Source organism: Salmo salar, chromosome 12 (genome assembly GCF_965601325.2).
Source record: "Salmo salar chromosome 12, fSalSal1, whole genome shotgun sequence".
Classification (NCBI taxonomy): Eukaryota; Metazoa; Chordata; class Actinopteri; order Salmoniformes; family Salmonidae; genus Salmo; species Salmo salar.
This window is the reverse complement of record NC_138302.1, coordinates 24,020,805-24,032,851: the sequence shown is the minus strand read 5'-3', so window position 1 is coordinate 24,032,851 and position 12,047 is coordinate 24,020,805. Positions and strand designations below refer to the sequence as shown.

At 45.3% G+C, this 12,047-nt stretch overlaps 1 protein-coding gene across 3 annotated transcripts in view; it reads right to left on the bottom strand.

Moving 5' to 3' along the window:
• The window catches only part of LOC106564511 (microtubule-associated serine/threonine-protein kinase 1), an 85,628-nt gene that overhangs the window by 6,296 nt on the left and 67,285 nt on the right, over positions 1 to 12,047 (bottom strand). For all 3 annotated transcript variants that reach the window (XM_045691045.2, XM_045691046.2, XM_045691047.2), the window contains 8 exons: positions 11,905 to 11,981; positions 11,429 to 11,637; positions 8,115 to 8,253; positions 7,652 to 7,784; positions 5,824 to 5,989; positions 5,383 to 5,484; positions 4,419 to 4,541; positions 3,837 to 3,949 (listed from right to left, as the gene is read on the bottom strand). In XM_045691045.2, the coding sequence (XP_045547001.2) occupies positions 3,837 to 3,949; positions 4,419 to 4,541; positions 5,383 to 5,484; positions 5,824 to 5,989; positions 7,652 to 7,784; positions 8,115 to 8,253; positions 11,429 to 11,637; positions 11,905 to 11,981 (1,062 nt within the window). The remainder of the gene's footprint in view (positions 1 to 3,836; positions 3,950 to 4,418; positions 4,542 to 5,382; positions 5,485 to 5,823; positions 5,990 to 7,651; positions 7,785 to 8,114; positions 8,254 to 11,428; positions 11,638 to 11,904; positions 11,982 to 12,047) is intronic.

The following is a 12,047-nucleotide window of genomic DNA, read 5'->3' as shown; positions in this document are numbered from 1 at the left end:
AGAACATGATAGTCAGTTACATACTGTAGATAGAAAGATCGCGGAGCTAATTAACTTACAACTGCATTTAAATAAGGATAGGATAGAGTCAACTACTTTACATGTAATACAAAGTAGGTGGGTGCTTCAGCTAATACGTACAACAACACGCACACAGACACAGACACAGACACAGACACACACACACACACACACACACACACACACACACACACACACACACACACACACACACACACACACACACACACACACACACACACACACACACACACACACACACACACACACACACACACACACACACTCACGGCAAGGTCTCGTAAATGAGCTGTGAGTATGCTGGTGTGTGTGGGAGACCAGCTTAACAACAAGAACAGTGCTTTAAAACAAGGCTAAAGAGTATTCAGCACCATGGTAACTGAAGCAGTGGCCATAACATGAGCTGTACTGTGATATGTACATTGGCTTCTATATCTAAACTACTGTAATAAATCCAATCACATTTTACTACAGTTGTAGACTAACAGGGAAATGCTTACTTACGGGTCTTTTGTACAGTATGTAGTAATGTGTGTGTGTGTGTGTGTGTGTGAGTGAGTGTATGTGTGTGGTGGGGTGTCAGTTTAAGTCAGTGGAGGCTCCTCAGAGGAGGGGGAGGACCATCCTCCTCAGTGAATTTCTGAAGAAAAAAAATTGTGACATATCTAAAAAGTTAAACTAAATATAAAAATTTTGACTAAATATATATTTACATCACCAAATAATTGATTAAAACACACTGTTCTGCAATAAAGTTCTACAGTAGCCTCAACAGCACTCTTAGGATAGCACTATGGTGTAACCGGAGGACAGCTAGTTTCCGTCCTCCTCTGGGTACATTGACTTGAATAAAAAACCTAGAAAGCTCATGGTTCTCACCCCCTTCCATAGACTTACACAGTAAATATGACAACTTACTGAGGATATCCTACAACCTATCAGAGCTCTTGCAGCATGAACTGACATGGTGTGCACCAAATCAAAGGATCAGAGAATGAATCTAGTACTGAAAGCAGAAGCTACAGCTACCTAGCACTTCGGTGCATAAAATGTGGTGATTAGTTGACTCAAAGAGAGAGAAAGACAATAGTTGAACAGCAATGATAGTTTAACCTACTCAAACACCTGGCTCAAACAGAAAGGGATGCTATGTTAGCTAGCTGGCTATGGCTAGCCAACACTGGAACTCTTCCAAGTCAAGGTAAGCTTTTTGTTTTATGAAGTTATTGCCACCAGGGCCCACCGGTGTAACTGCTAACTGCTTGCTGACCATACGCTGTGCTGCATGATTGTAGTAGGTTTATATTAACGCGTTAGTTCTAGTAGCTATGTTGACCATGATGTTAGCTAATATGGTGACAATGATGAAGGCTGTGTGTAGCAGTTAGCGGTTATGATATTAAGGTTTGGCTTGGAAAGGTTTTTTCACCTGATCACAGACAGCTTATGTGTTATGCACTTTGTCCACAAGCGAAGGGAAAAGGTGAGAGGAGGAGAGCGAGTAGATGCGAGAAGGAATTAACAAGCAAAGTGATCATACTCTTTGTATGTGGCTGCTATGAAAGTGAACTGTATTTGCGTGTGATCAGGGGTGTATTCATTCTACCAATTCTGTTGAAAAACCTTTCTAAAACAGAACGAAATGTAATAAACATACCTTTATTTGACCAATAGAAACTCTTGTTTGCAACTGATGGACTAATGATTACACTCTAAATAAGCTAGATGCAGGCAAGAGTGAGCAAGGCGGTATTGAATGTGTAACTGTCTGTCAACTTGATTACTCACATTTGTCTCTCGACCTGTGTACCTACGTTGTAAACTTTCATTCATAGGCTAGGTTGTAGCAACCTCATGATGGTTATAGAGAAAATGTGAGTATCACGTAGTAGCCTAAACCTATCGATGATACATTGAGCTGGTTGAATGGAATATGAATGACAGTCATCCAATATGCTGTAATAGAAATAAGGCCATGCCTCATCTTAAATGGCACTGACCGCCACTGGTGTAAATATCTGTGAGTCTGTGTGTAGAGTCCAGTGTGTGGGCATAGAGTCAGTGCAAGAGATGGTTAATGCAGGTAGTCCGGGTAGCCATTTGATGAGCTATTTAGCAGACTTGTTTAGCAGTCTTATGGCTTGGGGGTAGAAGCTGTTCAGGGTCTTGTTGGTTCCTGACTTGGCGCCTCGGTACCGCTTGTGCGGTAGCAGTGAGAACAGTCTATGACCATCTATGACTGGCTGGAGTCTTTGACAATTTTTTGGGCCTTCCTCTAACACCACCTATATAGAGGTCCTGGATGGCAGGGAGCACTGGGTCATACTCACCACCCTCTGTAGCCTTGCAGTTGCCGTACCAAGTGGTGATGCAGCCACCTGCATCACCACTTGTGCTCTCTCTGTGTGTGTGTGTGTGTGTGTGTGTGTGTGTGTGTGTGTGTGTGTGTGTGTGTGTGTGTGTGTGTGTGTGTGTGTGTGTGTGTGTACATGCGTCCGTGTGTATGCTTTGAAACCAGCAGGCAGTGTTCTAGACCCTAATCAGGTCTCTCCATCAATGTACGGCTACTGTAATAGAGCCCTTAGCCCTCTCCATTTATACAAGAGACCCTTCACACCCACCCACACCACACACACACACACACACACACACACACACACACACACACACACACACACACACACACACACACACACACACACACACACACACACACACACACACATGCAAACAGCCCTACTCATTCCCACAAGAGACCCTTCATTAGTCCCCACCCATACAGGCAGCAGAGAGAAAGATAATATAGAAGGAAAGATGGCGTAACGACAGAATGACAGGATAATAGGGATTCAAACTATGAGGTGGACAAACAGAGGGATGAAGAGAGAGGACAACAAGTGAGGGAGAGAGAGAGAGAGATAGAGCCAGAGCCAGGATGAAAAATGAGATGGGATAGCTAGAAGACACCGTTAAGTAAGGGGAGATGAAGAGAGAAAATGACCTTGCTGATGCGAGGGCAGCCAGAGGAGTGTGTGTGGCACGTGTGTGTGTGCAGGGTTGGGTAGGTTCCTATTTAAATGTAATCCACTACAGTTACTAGTTACCTAGAGTGGAAGGTAGCCTAACCGTTAGAGCGTTTGGCCGGTAACTGAAAGATCACTGGTTCGAAGAGCCGACAAGGTGAGACATTGGTTGTTAGCCCTTGAACTTAACTTTAATTTGCTCCAGTGGAGCCGTACTACTATGGCTGACCCTGTAAAACAATACATTTCACTGCACCTATCTGGTGTATGTGACAATATTAAAAAGTATGTTTACCTGTCCAAATTGGAATCTGTAACGTAACTTTTGGATTGCACAAACTCAGTAACATAATCTTTCAGTTACCTTCCCCTTAAGAGACATTAGAAGAAGACAAAAATGATCCATCAAACACATTTGGTGTGTCATCATAGTGGTCTCTGACTTGTGGTCAGACTCTCTCAGGTGGAACAAAGTTAAACTTGTGCCTTTTGTCAATGCTGAATTGAATGTCATTGAGAAAACAGAAAGATGTCATAATGGATATTTTTTTCCAGCAAACATCCTTTCTGAATTTAAAAGTAATCCAAGAAGTAATCATCTAGTTTGTCAAAAGTATCTTTAATCTGTTAGTGTTTTGTAATGTAATCAGTTACTCCCCAACCATGTGTGTGTGTGTGTGTGTGTGTGTGTGTGTGTGTGTGTGTGTGTGTGTGTGTGTGTGTGTGTGTGTGTGTGTGTGTGTGTGTGTGTGTGTGTGTGTGTGTGTGTACCTTGCTGAAGCGAGGGGAGCAGGAGGAGAACTGTCTGATCTCAACAGGCTCATCATCATCGTTGGTGTCATCCTCATCGTACGCATTGATGTGGTGATAACGATCTGAACGGGCTGAGGGAGGACAGGAGAAGAGAGAGAAAAACAGAGAGAGACAGAGAGAGAGATGGCGAGAAAGAGAGATTGAGAGAAAAAGATGAAGAGAAACAGAGTGCGAGAGAGAGAGAGAGAGCGAGAGAGAGAGAGAGAGAGATGTAACATCTTAGTTTTCATAAATAATTTAACGGCCCTAGCCTTGCCGTTCTCTCTCCTCTGCTTACACTTTTCAAAGTCGCTGCAAAACGCTGCAACACTTTGGGAGAACCACTCTCTGGCTTGGCTGAGTTTTACCATGAGATAACCCCTATCAAAGACTCACTGGCTTTACACACGGAGCCCAATTCTGATATTTTTCCAATGATATGTATTTTGATCAATCAGATACGTTTTTGGGCCAATTGGGCAAAATATCAGAATTGGGCTGCCTGTGTAAATGCAGCCAGTGTGCTTTATTGGCATTAAATACACAGGTAACGGCACTCACTGTCGAAGTAGCTGGTGTCCTCTTCTGACTCCAGGTGAGGTATGAACTCTGCCTTCTGTCTCAGTAGACTGTTCCAGTCCAGGTCAGAGAAGAACGAGTGCTGCTTCACCTCAAAAGCTCCCCCTGGGGGCACGGAGGAATAATACCAACAACAAGATCAGCTCTGAGAATGTAGGCCTCGGAAGAGCATATGGCTCTGGGCCATGGTAGTTGGAGTAATACATAAACAAAGGTTAAAATGTGAATAATTATGGCATGATTTATTAGACACTGTCAGCAGGAATATTTTCTGACTCATATCAGAGAGCTAGGGAGAGCAGCCTGCTGCGTGCCAGACTGTTGTTACTCTAATTTTCAAAAAAATCTACCCCCCTTTTCGATCTTGTCTCATCGCTGCAACTCCCCAATGGACTCAGGAGAGGTGAAGGTGGAGTCATGTGTCCTCTGAAACATGACCCGCCTAACCGCGCTCCTAAACACCCGCCAGCTTAACCCGGAAGCCAGCTGCACCAATGTGTCGGAGGAAACACTGTTCAACTGGCGACCAGGGTCAGCCTGCAGGCACCCGGCCCGCCACAAGGAGGTGCTACAGCACGATGAGCCAAGTAAAGCACCCCCAGCCAAACCCTCTCCTAACCTGGACGACGCTGGGCCAATTGTGTGCCGTCCTATGGGACTCCAGGCCACGGCCAGTTGTGGCACAGCCTGGGAATGAACCCGGGTCTGTAGTAAAATCTGTGTTCAACAATGCATTGCCTTGACAAACAAGGTTGTGTTTGGTAAGATTATGACAGTAGACTACAGCAGAAACAGGAGGAACATTCTTAAATTCTAGCACATTGGTTCCGAAACTAGGTGTCGGGAGGGACCAAGTTGAAATTAGGTCCCCTGAGAAAATCTTTTAGTGTCAACTAAGGGCCTTTTGTCGTGTGCAGAACAAGTTTGACAAGCCCTGTTGTATTACCTGTACCCAGCCTCATCAGTGGATTGGTCTGTAGCAGGGTTGATATCAGTCCCTGGGCATCAGCAGGCAGGACCTCATCTCCATCAGGCCACACTATGTCATCTGAGAGAGACAACAGAGCCAGTTACAGAGAGAATGAACAGCAAGGATTTGGAACCGGACCAACATTGAATCAGGTACAAGTTAGTACACAGACAGAGGCCTTAGAGTCAACAGTCACCTACAGCAGTGGTTTTTAAACCTCTCCTCGGGGACCCCCAGCCATTCATTTCATCTATTCCAGAGCTAGCACACGATTCAACTTGTGAATTGTCTGGGGGGTCCCCGAGGAGAGCTTTGAAAACCCCTGACATACAGCACAGAACAAGAGGCACTGAGGGGGATTCAAAAAGACAACAGGTGCAGACACAGAGGAAAGGCCAGCCCTCATGTCTCAATCACCTGTGATGACCTGTCCAAAGAGCTCCTCAGGCGTGTCTCCAAAGAAGGGCACACAGCCCACCAAGAACTCATAGAGGATGATGCCCATGGCCCACCAGTCCACTGGCTTCCCGTAGCCCTGTCTCAGGATCACCTCCGGGGCTATGTACTCTGGGGTGCCACACACCTGGGACAGGGAGAGAGAACCCCCAATCACAAGTCTCGATCACGCTCATTGCCTCTATTTTCCTCTCATCTACATGTACCGGGTGCAATGGAGTAGTCCCAAAAGTACACAACCTGCCCATCTGCCACTCCAGGCAGGCTCAATAAAAATGAAAGACAACAACAAATACTATTTCAACCCAGGTCTGGCCTGCGTAGCTATCTGCAAGCCCAAGAGCTTGAATATTCTTCCATCTGTCTCTGACAGAAGTACTGTACAGTAATCACGAATCAAGGACCCAGGTTGTATAATGCTGATAATCAGAATTATAATTGGTACTGTTGCTGTACACTGTTGAGGCAGCAGGGGCCTAGTTCATTACAGCTGAGTGAATAACCAATGCCCTCTAATCAAGAGTCTGCACAGACCACAACGTGAAAGGATCTTCATGTATTTCATGTGCAGATGATGTGTGTTCATTAGAACCCATTAAAAAGCATGAGCTGGCGCACACTCCAAACAGTTGGTAGAGCTGCTGACTAACAGAGAGTAACTGTAGGCTGAAACAATGGAATAAAGAGATTTGCACACTCTACATACAAGGTCCCAGTAATGTATTGGGTAAACCACCAACGTTTCAGCATCACTGTGCCTTCTTCAGGGTAATGTCATGAACTGCAATTAGTGCAACCAATGACAATAGTGAGGGGTGTGTCATAGTTACAAGGGTGATAAGAATGAAACATTTTTTACTGTTAAAAGACAATAGTTTACATCATGTTGAATATATTAGGCTATTGTTACCATTTTGCAACCTAATTAGATATTGTGCATAGTAATAGCATCAACATACATTATTATTTTATTTAATACACATATTTAATTGTTTCCATTTCATTTAATCTTTGTTACATGTTGTTACATGTCATCTTTTGGTTCAAAAGTAATGCACAATAAGCATCATGAACAACGGCAACATCTTGGGTGCACGCTGATACGCTGTAGAGCACAGGAGGTTGGCGGCACCTTAATTGGGGAGGACGGGCTCGTGGTAATGACTGGAACAGAATAGGTGGAATGGTATCATATACATCAAATGTCCATGCTAAAGCAGGTTATATCCATCTAGAGTCCTCTTTCTACCTCTATGTGAAACAACACAGCATTCAGTCTGGTTTAACCAGGCTAGATGCCCTACCACTGTAGAAGACACTGTATTGCTGTTGGCCTAACAGCATCATTCATTAATATGGGGAGTTAAATTCAAAACCTGCGTAAACAATAAACTGTAATTGCAAAATAAAAAGGGACCAGAATATAATTTATTTAGAGAAATTATGATGATTCAGTCTGTATGGTAAACATTATTAGTGACTGTGTGTATTCCTCTTGTATGGCAAATTATGCATTTTTGCAAGGTTATTTTGAGATTCTCAATCCGTTGATGCGTGAGGCAAGTCAAGGGATCCTGAATTCAACTCACTCACGCAACTGTCATGACTGTAGGCTATCTACAGAGTTTCTAACATACTGTATGTGATTGGCTCTTCATTGAGAAGTTGGCTGTATACTACCTCTCACAATATGATTCATTGTTTGTTTGATTGGCTGAGTGACTGACTGATCATGACTGACTGACTGACTAACTGACTGATTGATTGACTGACCAATCAATCGATCTACCTGTTTGTCCAGGAACTCGCGTGCGTCCTTCTCGATGTGTCCCTCGTACAGGTTGGTGGTGAGGCTCATCAGACCCATCTTAGACAGGCCAAAGTCAGTCAGCTTGATGTGGCCCATAGAGGTGATCAGAAGACTGGTGGAAACAGGAACAACACGTGGGCTGTTAGACATCAACTGCACAGCAAACCCCAGGAACAGCCATTATTCCATTCCAGCCATTACAATGAGTCCGTCCTCCTATAGCTCCTCCCACCAGCCTCCACTGGTATGTATGACCAATAGGAGCCTGTAGACAGTATTCCTAGAACCTTTCACAGTGCACACATTTTGGCTTAATATTGTTAGAGGATGTCCCAAATTTTCCTAAGAAATTACATTTATGGTGAATATTGTATAGTGTGAAAGCAACTTAAGACCTCCAATCCACCAGGGGAGTGTCAGGGTGGCAGTGCAGCCCACTCACTTGTCAGGCTTGAGGTCTCGGTGCACGATGCCATAGTTGTGTAGGTACTCCAGTGCCAGCACGGTCTCTGCAAAGTACATTTTGGTGAGTTCCACAGGCAGCGCCCCGATGTTCTTCAGCAGAGTGGCACAGTCTCCCCCTATAGGAACACAACATGGTTGGTTAGACACCGTCTCCCCCTATAGGAACACAACATGGTTGGTTAGACACCGTCTCCCCCTATAGGAACACAACATGATTGGTTAGACACCGTCTCCCCCTATAGGAACACAACATGGTTGGTTAGACACCGTCTCCCCCTATAGGAACACAACATGGTTGGTTAGACACCGTCTCCCCCTATAGGAACACAACATGGTTGGTTAGACACCGTCTCCCCCTATAGGAACACAACATGGTTGGTTAGACACCGTCTCCCCCTATAGGAACACAACATGGTTGGTTAGACACCGTCTCCCCCTATAGGAACACAACATGGTTGGTTAGACACCGTCTCCCCCTATAGGAACACAACATGATTGGTTAGACACCGTCTCCCCCTATAGGAACACAACATGGTTGGTTAGACACCGTCTCCCCCTATAGGAACACAACATGGTTGGTTAGACACCGTCTCCCCCTATAGGAACACAACATGATTGGTTAGACACCGTCTCCCCCTATAGGAACACAACATGGTTGGTTAGACACCGTCTCCCCCTATAGGAACACAACATGGTTGGTTAGACACCGTCTCCCCCTATAGGAACACAACATGGTTGGTTAGACACAGTCTCCCCCTATAGGAACACAACATGGTTGGTTAGACACCGTCTCCCCCTATAGGAACACAACATGGTTGGTTAGACATCGTCTCCCCCTATAGGAACACAACATGATTGGTTAGACACCGTCTCCCCCTATAGGAACACAACATGGTTGGTTAGACACCGTCTCCCCCTATAGGAACACAACATGATTGATTAGACACCGTCTCCCCCTATAGGAACACAACATGGTTGGTTAGACACCGTCTCCCCCTATAGGAACACAACATGATTGGTTAGACACCGTCTCCCCCTATAGGAACACAACATGATTGGTTAGACATGGGTTATGCCTCGGTTCTCTACCCTGCTCCTAAAGAATGGACTTGTACACACTTTCTGTCATGGATTCAAACAATGGTGGAGACTTCATTGACCTACAGACAAAGCTTATACCACAACAACGCTTTTCAATTTACGACGGGCAATGTGCAAGTGCACACTTCTGTACCCTTTGGGAAGAGAATGGGGCACAGCCTGAGAGTCAGTCTGAAGGGGTTAAAGCCTATCTGTGGTCGTTTGTCTTGGGTTGTTTCTCCCCTCCTCCTTTGGCCTGGTAAACCTATGTTTGGCAGAGTCCTGTCTGACTCACACACTACTCTTCATGTCTGGCTGTGTCTGTAGGCTGACTCTGAAAACTAACAATCAGGTGAAAAGCAATCTGCTTTCTGCTATATAGTTGGGTTGAGTATGTTGAGTTGCCCTCGAGCACCTAACACGCATTAAGGAAGATGGTTTGGCTAGGGCTGCTGTGGTAAGTGACCCCGTTTTACTTTCTACAACTGAATTGACTATGGTAAAATAACAACTTGACAGTTATTTGAATCTCTGGCCCTCGGTCAATCCCCTATGTAGATAGGATAGATGTTTTTAAGTTTCCACCATTGGTGTTGGTTAGACACAGTCCCAACCAAAAGCCATGGATTACAGGTAACATACGCACTGAGCTAAAGGGTAGAGCTGTCATATTCAAGGTGCGGGACTCTAACCCGGAAGCTTATAAGAAATCCTGCTATGCCCCCCGACAAACCATCAAACAGGCAAAGCGCCAATATAGGGCAAAGATTGAATCGTACTTTACCGGCTCCGACGCTTGTCTTATGTGGCAGGGCTTGCAAACTATTACAGACTAGAAAGGGAAGCACAGCCGCGAGTGCCCAGTGACACGAGCCTACCAGAGGAGCTAAATCACTCTATGCTCGCTTCGAGGCAAGCAACACTGAAGCATGCATGAGAGCATCAGCTGTTCCGGACGACTGTGTGATCACGCTCTCCGTAGCCGACGTGAGTAAGACCTTTAAACAGGTCAACATTCACAAGGTCGCGGGGCCAGACGGATTACCAGGACGTGTGCTCCTGGCATGTGCTGACCAACTGGCAGGTGTCTTCACTGACATTTTCAACATGTCCCTAATTGAGTCTGTAATACCAACATGTTTCAAGCAGACCACCATAGTCTCTGTGCCCAAGAACACTAAGGCAACCTGCCTAAATGACTACAGAACTGTGCACTCACGTCCGTAACCATGAAGTGCTTTGAAAGGCTGGTAATGGCTCACATTAACACCATTATCCCAGAAACAGTAGACCCACTCCAATTTGCATACCGCCCAAACAGATCCACAGATGATGCAGTCTCTATTGCACTCGACACTGCCCTTTCCCACTTGGACAAAAGGAACACCTATGTGAGAATGCTATTCATTGAACGCTGAGCTGTAGTCAACAACATAGTACCCTCAAAGCTCATCACTAAGCTAATGATCCTGGGACTAAACACCTCCCTCTGCAACTGGATCCTGGACTTCCTGATGGGCCGTCCCCAGGTGGTGAGGGTAGGTTTCAACACATCCACCACGATGATCCTCAACACTGGAGCCCCTCAGGGGTGCGTGCTCAGTCCTCAATTTGCCTTTTTTTATTTCTTTACTTATCTATTGTTCACCTAATACCAATTTTTTACTTAAAAATTGCACTGTTGGTTAGTAAGTAAGCGTTTCACTGTAAGGTCTACACCTGTTGTATTCGGCTGTTGTATTCGGCGCACGTGACAAATAAACTTTGATTTGATTTGTCTGGTGGCACTTTAAATGAGGAGGACATGCTCATAGTAATGTTTGTTATGGAATGAATGGAATGGTATCACACACATCAAACATATGGTTTTCCATGTGTTTGATACCATTCCATTCACACCACTCCATCCATTATTATGAGCTGCCCTCCCATCTGGTTTCCACCATATTGCTTTCACCTAGCCAGTCCTATCAGATACCATGAAGGGCAAATGAACAAGGGCAGAAGGGAGAGTACTACTTTCCAGAATGAGAATGAAATCCAACCGGGATTCCAGAGAAACTCTCTCACCTCAAAGGAAGTGAACAAGATCAGAACGGAGAGAACTTTGAAAGAGCAAGGTTTAAGATATGTGAAGTTTCTTGGGACACCCTGTGAAGCCTTTATTGTAATTCCATTAAAGAAGTACAGTTTCTTCAGAAACCTACTAACCTTCAACATACTCCATGACCATGCAGAGGTGCCTGCGAGTCTCGAAGGAGCAGAACATGGAGACCACAAAGGGGTTCTCAGCGAAGGTCAGGATGTCTCTCTCTACGAAGGCCTGCTGGATCTGGTTCCTCAGGATCAGGTTCTGCTTGTTGATCTTCTTCATGGCAAAACGCTGACGGGTCTCCCTGTGACGTACCAGGTACACCGCACTGACGGGGGACGGGAGGAGGAGGGACGGAGGAGGGAAGAAGGAGGGAGGGGAGAGAGGGGAGTGGACAAGGAGGGAGGAGGGGAGAGAGGGGGAGGAGGGAGATGGGTAAAGGGTAGAGGTGCAAGAAGCCAAGGGTATGGTTGTGGTAAAATTAGATGGTCAGAGAAATCTACCTGGAGCCTCATGTCTTTGAATGAATGTGAGGACTTTGTGATGTACATGAAATGCATAGTCATTCATATTGCTTTGACCAGACTCTACTCACCCATATGCTCCGTTGCTGATCAGCTTGATGGTTTGAAAGTCTTCTTCACTTGGCGGCTTCATGGCTTTCATCTTCCCCTACATAAACAAGCAGGCAAGCTCAGTCAAGACAGATCTGGTGTGTCTGTGAGTGTATTTCTCATT